The 12,098-nt window shown below is 32.5% G+C and overlaps 1 protein-coding gene across 1 annotated transcript; it reads left to right on the top strand.

The window, feature by feature from the left end:
- Nucleotides 1-255: 255 nt before the first annotated feature.
- LOC133824797 (uncharacterized) lies at nt 256-1,406 on the top strand. The gene is made up of 3 exons (XM_062257774.1): nt 256-843; nt 971-1,033; nt 1,153-1,406. The coding sequence occupies exons 1-3, from the start codon at nt 748-750 to the stop codon at nt 1,294-1,296; spliced, it is 303 nt and encodes a 100-aa protein (XP_062113758.1). The 5' UTR covers nt 256-747; the 3' UTR covers nt 1,297-1,406.
- The last annotated feature ends 10,692 nt before the right edge of the window (nt 1,407-12,098 follow it).

The raw sequence follows: 12,098 nt of genomic DNA, 5'->3' as shown, positions 1-12,098 counted from the left end.
TATACTTTAACTTCATTTTATATAAATAACGGAACTTCATTTTATATAAATAACGGAAGTAATAACTTAATTGCTACGAGTGCCAAACCAAAAAGCAATGTTAAAAGTCTTTTAAAAACTTTAACTTCACTTTTATGTATTCTGCAGCATGATTATGGGTAAAAACCAAAGTAATTATTCTGCAGTGTGTATATATATCAAAGTAACAGTATAAAATAAATATTTGTTGATTTTACGTACCAAATTCCAAATTGCTGAATTTGATTTGGATCACATCAAAGGCCCAATTACTGTACAACAGCCAGGAGAGGAGGTTCTCGAGTGGACCCCACAACAATCTGAGCAACCACGTGTCTTCACGGCCAAGCTCCTCACAGAACAGCCACTATCTAATCCTAAGGGCCTGTCTCCTGCTGATTAGTCTGCCGCTTTGGTACCCCAAATCCTTTCATCATCAGATCTCACATCACATGTCTGGGCCTCCGGAGGGCCACAGGCCGCCGCGTGTCTAAATATAGGAGATTCTCGGTCATCGCCACGTGTCTTTTATTGGTTTAGTAGCTCTCAAGGCCTAGTCAAATTCTCTCCCTCCCGACATTGTCAAATGATTCCACTATAAATATAATCAATCTTCTTGATCTCTTTGCGTCATTTTCCATACATAGTTTTAGCGTACGAGAACATCTTCAATAATTTCTTTTCTAGTCTTCTCTGTCTCTATAAAGAATCTCTAAGTAAAAATTAATAATGGAAGGGATCTCCCCGGTGGTTCGGATTGCTAGGAAATCATCCATAGAAAGGGAGCCGAGGGCTCTTAGAATAGATCAAATCCACCTTGCAAAGGTAATGGATTCTTGTTTATAACCTTGTATAGTTGTTATTTGTGGATTACTTTTTTATGTTTTAATCCATTAATTATTTAAATTAGTGAATAGGAGTGATTGATTATGTATGTGTTTTGGGTTTGCAGGAAGCAGCTTTATATGTTCTGAAAACTAGGTCGGTGGAAGAAGCCATGAGTATCTTCACTGAGGTACTTACCATTGTTTGTTTTAGCTTTATTTTATTTTTTGTTCTGATCTTTATTATTATTTATATTAAATTCTAACTCTTATTTTATGCAACTACTGCTCCATTTAAAATTATTAAAAGGGTTTGGAGCCGGTGGGCAGTGCGGTGGGGCTGAAAACAGGCACACTAGGGATGATTCTAAGCGGTGAAAACGAATTTGAATCTGCAGAGGATAATTTAGAACATTCAGAACTGTCGTGGGACATAGCCACAGCACCTTTCTAGCTCACTTTTATTTTTTATTCTTTTTCATATGAGTTTTGTGCGTGTACTTGTACATGTTTTTCTCTGTTTTCGGGGTGGTATAGAAAATAATGATTCAAATCAATTGCTTCTGTTAAGGCTTATTGTCATACATACTAAAAACAACAAACTCCCAAGAAGAAATAAAATAAAACAAAAAAGACGTTGCTGAAAGTTTTATGGCTTAAATCAGCTTTTCATTTTTTCATAAATAATTTTTTTTTATGATTTTCTTAATTTCGGTGTCATCAGGTATATATTTTAATTGGTGTGCCTGTTCAGCAGCATTATCATGATCTGGATATGCAGTGTTTTAATCCATTAATTATTTAAATTACAAATGCGACAAGAGGTTCACATTTTATATAAACTCTTGCCAAGTTTAATTATGAACAGACCATGTATACGTATAATGAAGTGAAACTCATCATAGTGTATAGAAACACGTGAACTAATTAATGCCCGTAAATCCTGGCTAAAGCCAAAGAAACAGAACGATATATGAAGCCGAGAAATCAGTGACTTCAATTCAAATGTATAAAACATACAAATTTTATTAAGAGAAAGCACACTGCCATTTCTTAAGAAAATAATTAAACAAAGATAGGACAAGATACTTTAGGAAGTAGAGTAGGGTGTATAGTAAAAACTACGAGATTTCTTTTTAAAATCAATTAATGATGAGTGAAATAATTCATGTTCTTATGTATTATTGAATGTAATAACATATTTTACATGTGTGATATTCTGTTTAACACACTATAGATGGAAAAATTCCTTAATTAACTTATGAGTAAGGCGTTTGTAAGATGCCAAATACCGCAATCGTCACAATACAAGAGTTCATTGTCCTTGCAAGAACATGTCAACGCAAATTGAATGCCAACAAGAGGTCCAACAACTAGTTGTTTGGTCCACGAATTACCAATCAAGCTATCACCCATCACCCATACTTCAATGTATATTGAACCTTTTTTTTCACTACTACACCAAATATATTGAATTAGGGACATTTCTAAATGTTGTTATTATTTATTTTTAGTAATATTTTATATTTTAGTGACATTTGTAAAAAATGTAAGATATTCTAGTGTCACTAAAAGTGTAGTGACACTTGAAATGCCACTAAATTATTATTTTTAGTGATATTTCACTACAAAAAATAAGGCATATACCGAGAACACTATACCGAGAACACGTTCTCGGTATAGACAATTCAGAACCGCGCCAAAGCTACGCGGTATTTTTTCATTTTAGTTGATGTACCGAGGACTCTATACCGAGAACTCGGTATAGGTCCTTTATATACTTCGTCTTCCCCGAAACAGAGAGCTCATTTATCTGAAACACAAAAAACCCCAAATCGGTTTCTCCGCCATTTTTCTTCCATTTTCTGGATTTTGGCCCCCAAAAGCTAGTTTTTTGATAAATCTTCCCTTCCAAAGAAGATTTAGTCATTTATAAGGTCTATTAAGGTATGTATTTATATATATTTCATTTTATTTTGTGTATAAATTTATCAAATTTGTTTTCTTTCTGTTTTGGTCTTCTCTAAGGGGTTTTTTTCTTTATTTATTTTCAGGTGTTGCATTATTCACAAGTGGTTTTACAGGTATCACGAATTTTCTTTATAATTTTTTGGTTTTTTTAATATTTTTGGCATAAATATATTTGGGGTTTTATGTATAATTTTTTTAATATTGTTATATATATTGTTATTTGTCATATTATATATAATTTTTTATTATGTATTTAAAATAGGTAAGAATAATAATTAGAAATGAAAATTAGTTAAAAGTTTAGTGATATTCAATTTAGAGGATATAATGTTGTGTAGTATTTTAGTAAAATACATATATAGCTTTAGGATTTAGTTAGTGTAATCTTATGGATAAATTAATTTATTAGTATGAAAATTCATTAATTTAATAGTTTATTTTTTAGGTATATAATTTGACTTTTAGCTATAAAAATATGTTTGTATGAAAATATAATATTTGAGTGTTTGTTTTTTAAATTGGGTTAAATAATTTTGGTGTTAGATTATTATATTTGGTTAATAAAGTTTGATTATTAGAGTGAGTTTTGTTTATTTAATTTGAATTTTGTTGTTGTTGTTAATTTTTTTATTCTTAGTGTTGATGAATATTGATGCTTTGTTTTTGTTGTTAATTTTTAGTAGAATTATGACATTTAAAATAGAAAATTGAATAATTAATAAAATTTAGAGTAATAATTATAAATTATATAGTCATTTACAATGTATTTGTATTGCTTTGTATATGTTCTGGGACTGCATATTATTTTATGTGTTATTTGTAAGTTTTTAAATTTTGGGATATATGAAAATACAGTCGTTATGCTGCCAAATTTTTTATAGAATTAAAAATACTCAATAAAATTTCTAATTTAAGAAATAGTGAATTGATAAGTAGTATAATATATTTTTAATTATGATTAAATAAAATTAACAATGACATTATGCAACTAAATTTTAATAAAAATAAACATTAATCTTGAAATTTTATTTAAATAAGTAATAAATCTTAAAGTAATTAAATAACTTTTAATCAAATCTTAGAAATTTTGTGTAAATTTATAAAACTATTCAATAAAGCATAAGTAAAATATGTTATTTAATAAATACTTAATTAATATGTAAAAAAAATAATATTTGTTAGTTCAGATTAAATAAAATTAACAATTATATTATTAGAAAACCAATTTTAAACATAATCTTAATCATTATTAAAATTAAAATTAATATTTGAAGTTAGAAAAAAATATGTCAAATTTAAATAATTTTAATAATATTTAAACTCAAATATATTATAGTTAGATATCATAAAACAACATAATTAACTTCCAAGAGCATAAGACATTATAAAAACAATATTTAATTTTATTTGTTTTTTTCTTTGGTAATAAGAAATTATTACCAAAGATATGATAGTGTGTTATTATCACCTAGTGATAATTTTTTTTTTATTTTTTTAGTGATCATCACAAGAAGCCTTAGACCCGTTCAGAGAGGGTGAGTCATTGAAGACTCTTAAATTTGCCTCTCTCTGAATTAGGACACACACACACAAATTGATTGTAAGTTTGATGATTAGTGTTCTGTGCAGTGCTACATTCATACAATGTCGATCGACAAGAGCTGGATTAATTTGACAGATCGATTATCCGATGAGTATGAGGCTGGTGTGATGGATTTTCTCCAGAGAGCTCGGCAGTGCGTTGACTCAAGGAGATTGGTGAAATATCCGTGTAGGAGGTGTGTCAACGTTGAATTTCAGACGATTGATGTATTAGAAAATCATCTCTTTGTAAATGGTTTTCTACAGAAATATACCAATTGGCATTGGCATGGAGAGGACGAAATAATACCAATGAGGAAAGTGATAGATCAAAATGATGAAGATGAAATGATGGATGTTCTCAATGATGTTATGCAAAATGAAAATGACGAATATGAAGAGAATGAGCGCGATCAAGAGATACCTACAACAGACTACAGGGGTGGGCAATATTATAACGATTTGTTTGCTGAGATCAAGGCTCCATTATTCCTCGGGTGTCAAAATTACACATCATTGAATTTCCTAGTGAAGTTAATGCATTTCAAAGTGTTGGGAAAAATTCCCAACAAAATATTTGATGGAATGCTGGAGTTGTTACATGATGCATTTCTAGCCCCAAATAAGCTTCCAAAATCGCATTATGCAGCGAAAAGGTTGTTGCAGAAACTTGGATTGGGCTACGAGTCAATCCATGTCTGCAAGCATGATTGTGCACTATTTTTGAAAGAACATGTTGGAAAAAACAAATGTCCTGTTTGTGGGGAGGATCGATGGGTGGACAAGAACACCAAGGGCAAGAAAGTGCCTCATAAAGTGATGCGTTATTTTTCTTTAACCCCTAGGTTAATGCGAAAATATGCATCGAGGCACATTGCTCAACATATGAGATGGAATCATGAGCAACATATAAAAGAAGATGGTGTATTGCGTCATCCTGCTAATGGGAAAGCTTGGAAGGACTTTGACCGAAATAATCTAACATTTGCAATGGAACCCAGGAATGTGCGGCTTGGATTGGCTGCATATGGATTCAATCCCTTTGGTAATATGAGTCTTTCTTATAGTATGTGGCTGGTTGTGTTGACGACATGCATATAACTTGCCACCATGGTTGTGCATGAGAGAAACTAATTTCATGTTGAGCTTATTAATTTCGGGACCTCATTCGCCAGGAAAAGATTTTGATGTTTTCTTAAGACCATTGATTGATGAGTTAAAAGAATTATGGGTGATCGGTGTACAGACTCGAGATGCAGTCGATGGTAGTTTCTTCACTCTTTGGGTAGCTTTGATGTGGGCTATAAACGATTACCCAGCAAGGAGTAGCCTTTCTGGATGGACTGGACAAGGTTATCATGCTTGCTCTACTTGCAATGTGGCAACACCATCTATTCGTTTACAAAAGAAGGTTGCTTTTTATGGCCATAGACATTTTTTACCAATCAAACATGCCATTAGAAGGGACAAGAAAGACATATGATGTCATTGAAAAAAGACTACCACCAAAGCCATTAACCATGCAAAAAATATTCACACAAATGGGTTTTATACTCGATTCTCTTCCTGGTAAGCATGTCAGTTATGGCGGCCAAAAAAGAAAGCGTACAAAAGAGCAAGTAGGTTGGCGGAAAAAAAGTATATTTTTTGAGCTCCCATATTGGGCCAACATAATGTTGCGACACAATCTAGATGTTATGCATGTTGAGAAAAATGTGTGCGACAGTTTAGTAGGAACAATAGTTGGGCTGGAGAATAAGACCAAAGACACAGTTAGTGCCAGAGTAGACTTGGAGAAGATGAAGATGAGACCAGAGTTACAGCTGAGGAAGTTGAATGGTCGGATACAAAAGCCTACGGCCAAATTCACTTTCACTGTTGAAGATCGCCAAAAGTTTTACCGATTTCTTAAATCAGTGAAGTTTCCAGATGGTTTTGGATCTAACCTAAGGAAAAATGTGATTGATAATGACAATAAGATCACTGGTTTGAAATCGTATGATTGTCACATCATTATGCAACGCCTTTTTCCAGTTGGTGTGCATGCATTCCTAGAGAAATCGATAAGTACAACTATTATTGAGTTATGCACTTTCTTCAAGCTCATTTGTGCGAGAATTTTAAAAGTCTTAGATTTAGAAAAAGTCAAAACTTCAATTGTTGAGATTGTTTACAAGTTAGAAAATATTTTCCCACCTGCTTTTTTCGATATCATGGTCCATCTACTAATACATTTACCGGAAGAAGCAATACTTGGAGAACCGGTTCACATGAGGTAGATGTATCCTTTTGAAAGGTATATGAAAAAATTGAAGAATTATGTCCGTAATAAAGCACGTCCAGAGGGGTCAATAGCAGAAGGATATGTGGTTGATGAGGCATTAACATTTTGCTCCATGTACTTGAAAGGTGTTGAGACAAAGTTCAATCGTCCCGACCGAAATGTAGATGTTGGTCCATCACTTAAAAAGATGTCGGTCTTTCGATCTCAGGGTCGTCCAATTGGTAAGAAATCCTTGACAATTTTGGAAGATGAAGTGAAGAAAAGAGCGGATTGGTATATTCTAAATAACTGCAATGAGATCTTGCCATATCTTCAGTAAGTAATTAAAGTAGTTCATCATTTCATTGCATGTTTATTATAATACTTATTAGTAGCTCTTAAATTGGTTATTTTTGTTTGTTGCAGAGAGCATAGGGAAATTCTACAGACTGGAGGTATTGAAAACCTAGACCAATTACATAGAGAGGAATTTCCTAATTGGTTTTATAATAAGATTTATCATCTTCGACAAACAGGTTCCTTGGAAGTACATGAAGAATTAATCTCTTTAGCAAACAGTTCTTCAACTCGCATTGCGTCGTACCCTGGGTGTGTTGTAAATAGAGTAAGATTTTTGTGTTATGACAGGGACAAGAATCGCAAAACTCAAAATAGTGGAGTCTCTATAGCGGGAGTCAAAAATAATACTTATTACGGCCAGTTGGAAGAAGTTTTAGTGATGTCATATCTTTCTGGTTGTTCTGTTGTATTATTTAAGTGCAAATGGTTTGACACTAATCGATCTTCAGGATTAAAGTTTGAGCAAAACATAACGAGTATCAAAACAAGTTCGGAGGCCTTCAAAGATGATAAATTTATCTTAGCAACTCAGGCTAACCAAGTTTTCTACATTGATGACCTTAAAAATAAATCTAATTGGAAAGTCGTCCAAGAAGTGCATCACAGAAATGTGTGGGACATCCCACTAGTTGAAGAACAAGCGGATGATGTAGAAGTAGATGTTATCAACGACACTAGTTCCTCTAATTTCCAATTATTCGTTGATCTTGGACCATTGCCATTAATTAGCTTTGAACGTACGGGGGCTCCATTACAATTTGTTGAGATAGATAATGTTGCAATTGAGGAGGAGAGGGAGGAGGAAATGGAAGAGGAAGAGGAGGAGGAGGAAGAGGAAGTGGAGGAGGAGGAGGAGGAGGAGGAGGAAGTTGAATATGAAGATGATGAAGAGGAAGATGAACACATAGAAGATGGTAATGATAGTGAAGATTATTATAGTGATTATTAAGTGGTAATTTTATAATATGTTGAAGTAATTATTTTTAACAATAATTAATTTTATATAGTTATTTTTAACTGATAAATGTAATTTTAATATCGATTAATTTGACAGATATGACTGATGTTATTGCTCGATCTCACGGGAGTAATGGTGGAGGATGCGATCCTCCACGTGGACTGTCAGATATCCCAGCTGATTGTGAATGAGGTAATACTTTACACATTGATATACTCCTTAAATTTTAACAATTAATCCATATTAATTTTAAAATATTGAATTTGCATACAATAGCGCCTCCAAACAAACGTGGACGCCATAAAGGATTGAACACGCGGGAAAAAAGGGAACAGTTGGGGCGTCCTCTCCCTCTCGAGTGGGATGTGCGAGGGAGAACATATAAAGAGATCGGAGATTACAGCTCAAATTTCTCAAGAGAGCTCGGATTACTTGTTCGACAGTACACAGATCCGGACTGTCCTCAATGGTCAAAAGTACCAAATGCCTCGAAACAAAGAACACTTGCACATCTGGAGGTAAGTAGTTTATGTATTTTTATGTTAATTCTAATTTTATGTTATATATCATATTTACTAATAAATGTTTGTAAATTAGGATGATTTGTTTGATATTGAGCGTACTAGATATGGACAAGGGCATATGCCTGGGATCTTGAGAAGCATTGATACATCGTGTGCTAAAAAGTATTCTGATTGGAAGTACGATATTAAAGAGCATTTAATGATTAATGGACCACAAAATCGTTATGGTGGTTGCACAGATATGCAGTGGCAAAAAGCCATTGAATTTTTCCGACGCCCAGAAATTACGGTATTAATTTCTTGCTAAACTTAACTATCTTAATTAAATATATTACTAACGATAACTTTTTGCAGAAACGTTATGTGGTCAACAAGAAAAATAGGAAGAAACTGAAATAGCTTAGCTATGGAGGTTCTCAGTCAATCACAGCGCTGCGCTATAAAAAAGTTAGTTAATTAATTATTTTTTAGTTTGTTTTTCTTATTTACGTTTAATTATTAATTTTATAAAAATATATGTACGTGACAACGTAATTTAGAGACTGGGCAACTTGAGCCCATCCCGGATAGCTGGATGGATACTCACCATAAATCAGGCACAGGGTGGGTGACAGAGACAGCCAAAAATACTTGGGTACGTTAATTTTTTTTTAAACATTTTTCAAAATTTTAATTGTTTGTTTACAATACATAATTACATTATACACTGTATCATAGGGGGAATTGCGTGCATATCGCGACACACAGCAGACACAGACAACTGATACTGAGAGTTCCACACCAGTTTCGAGTGCGCCTGAAGATGAAGACATATCTTTGGTACAAATTGTCTTCGGAAAACGACGGGGCCACCAGAAAGGATATGGACGTATCCTGAACATAAGGGACCGAACTCCATTTGATTTTCATCCTTCACAAACTAGAGATGAAGAGATGTCTGAGATGAGAGAGCGTGTTCGACAATTAGAGGAGCATGCCCGGACTCATTGTATCACCCCGGGATCTCAATGTGCCCCACCACCACCCGATGATCCCGATGTTGGAGCACCGACACAGTAGGACTTATGTATGAATTTTATTACTATGGACTATTACATTATCATGTTTAGGACAACTCTTTATTTTGATTAAGCAAACATACTCTTATGTTTTTATTTATATATTTAATATAAGTGTTTTAATTTTATTATATTTTTTTAATATTTAATTCAAATTAAATAAATAAATAAATAAGTGAATAAACATTACAAATATAAAAAAAATTCCGGTTTAGTCTATACCGAGGACATTGTCCTCGGTATATCCCATTAATATGACAAATTTGGGTTGGTTGTGCCGAGGACATTTTGCACTCTATACCGATGATATTGTCCTCGGTACAACCTATACCGAGAACATGTTGATTGTCGTCGGTAGAAGTTTACCTCTACCGACGCAGCTGTACATAGGACTTACTGCCGACGACATGTTCTCGGTATAACCTCTACCGAGAACATTTAGGCTTATACCGATGACATTTGTTCTCGGTATAGGCCTTGTTTTTTGTAGTGTTTTCAAATATCACAAAATAAGAATTAGTAACATTCTCAAATGTCACTAAATTATTTTTCATAATAAATTGTTTAATTATTATTTATGTTTTAGGATACTTTTAGTGACATTTTAAAAATGTTACAATACTATATTAATTTTTTTTTTTTGTAAAAATGCTATTAAAGTTTTTTTTAATATGTGATTTTTTATTAAAATTAATATTAGGAACATATTTTAAATTTATAAATGTCATTCCATGTATTAGTAATTATTGTTATGAAATATTTTTATAAAAATTTAATATATAAAGACAATATATCTGATAAATATTTTTTAACAACAATGAATTTTTATATAAAATTAAAATAAACACCAACGAAGAAAAAAAATTACATGTGTAGTTTTCTGGAACAATAAAACTCATAATGACGTTGCTCATGCTTGAACCATTCGGAGAACATTTGTAATGTAATCCTTCTCCTTCATTTAATCACTAGCTCGCATTTGGGATCTCAATAGTAGTTTTACTCAAAAGCTCACAGATCTCACCATCAAACTCATATGTTGCTATTTTGTGTTTCTCATTGCATTGATTCGTACCTGCTTCTGTGAACAAATTGAAACCAAGAAAACAAATTTATCAAAATATCTCAATTGAATGAAGAAGGAATTAACTATGATAAAGTAATATAAATCATCAGTTTCGGTACCCATATCTTGGAAGAGACAAACCATTTTCCTTTACAGACACCCCTTTAGATGTTGTGCAGTTGCTCTCAAGCAATCTTAGATCTGTAATTGCATAGAAAATGGTTATTTTGAAAATTTGAAGAAGAGATAGTACATGATGAAAGTGTACTTCTCTCGAGACCTTGGTCATCTATCGAATTAAGCCAATTCGGCACTGACTATCCATTAAAAATTTTATTCGAAACATTAAAACATGGTAACTTGTCATCAAGTTTCTTTATTCGATGATAGCACGCTGAAAATTTATTGGGCATACTTATATGGCAATAAACAACCCCTTCACAGAAAACTCATGTGCTCTCTATCCCAACGCTATCAATATCCAAATCAAAGTTCATCTCACTATCAAACTTGACCGTCTCCCATATATTGCCAAATTGCCTTAACCTTTGTTGTGAGCTATTAGTTTCAACGTTCAACCTGTAAGCTTATTTGTTCTTGAGAGCTTTCTTCTTGTAAAATTCTTTATTGGGATATTTGATAAAATTGACAAAATTAATTAAAGAAATATTTTCGAAATGGGTCGTTTCCTGTTTTGTTGAGAAATGTTTTCTAATCAAATTATTCTATATATGTTAATAAAATAAATATATAATTTCCTATAAAAGAATATATTTTCTTGAATTTTGTTTATATGGAAATTATTGGTATTTATTTTAATTTCTTGATCTGATTTGTTTGTCCAGAAACCGTGTACAACTTGCAGAGATAATGTATATATTGTTTTCTTATTTATTTAAGGAAATTGTGTTTAAAAACTGTCAAGGTTCAATGAATCTGTTTGAACGAATTAACTGTCTGTTTGAACACAGATTCTGACTTTCCTATTTGGGAAGATTTTCCATTTATTGGCTGATTGGTTTCTGATTTATTTTCCACCACCTAAAGGGATTCTAAAGTGTATATAATCATCCTTAGGTTGTTGGTTTTTTATCATCTCTCTTGGTGTATTATTTTCCAAATATTTTCAAGTTTTAGAGAGACTTTTTATTATGTGAAGAACTTGAGTCCAGCAAGTTCTTAGTGGTTTATTACAGTGTACTTCTGTATTATTTTCTTTGTGCTAATTGTGCAGGTAGAACACACTTGGACATTGTTCATCAAACTTCGGGAGAAGTCATGTTTGTGAGTCACTTTTCGGGAGGAAAAGTGCAAGTGTTATGATTTGAAGGGAGTTCAAGATCTTAGCACTTCAGAAATTTGATTAGGAGTTTAGATTACAACAGTTGCGACAAATTCAAGAGGGAGTCTTTATTTGTATAAGTCAATTTGGTTTTGTAATCGTTTAGATATTCTTCTAATAAATTTCACTCTCT

Source organism: Humulus lupulus, chromosome 1 (genome assembly GCF_963169125.1).
Source record: "Humulus lupulus chromosome 1, drHumLupu1.1, whole genome shotgun sequence".
In the NCBI taxonomy this organism is placed as follows: Eukaryota; Viridiplantae; Streptophyta; class Magnoliopsida; order Rosales; family Cannabaceae; genus Humulus; species Humulus lupulus.
The sequence above is the reverse complement of the archived record's forward strand: the minus strand, read 5'-3'. Positions and strand labels throughout refer to the sequence as shown.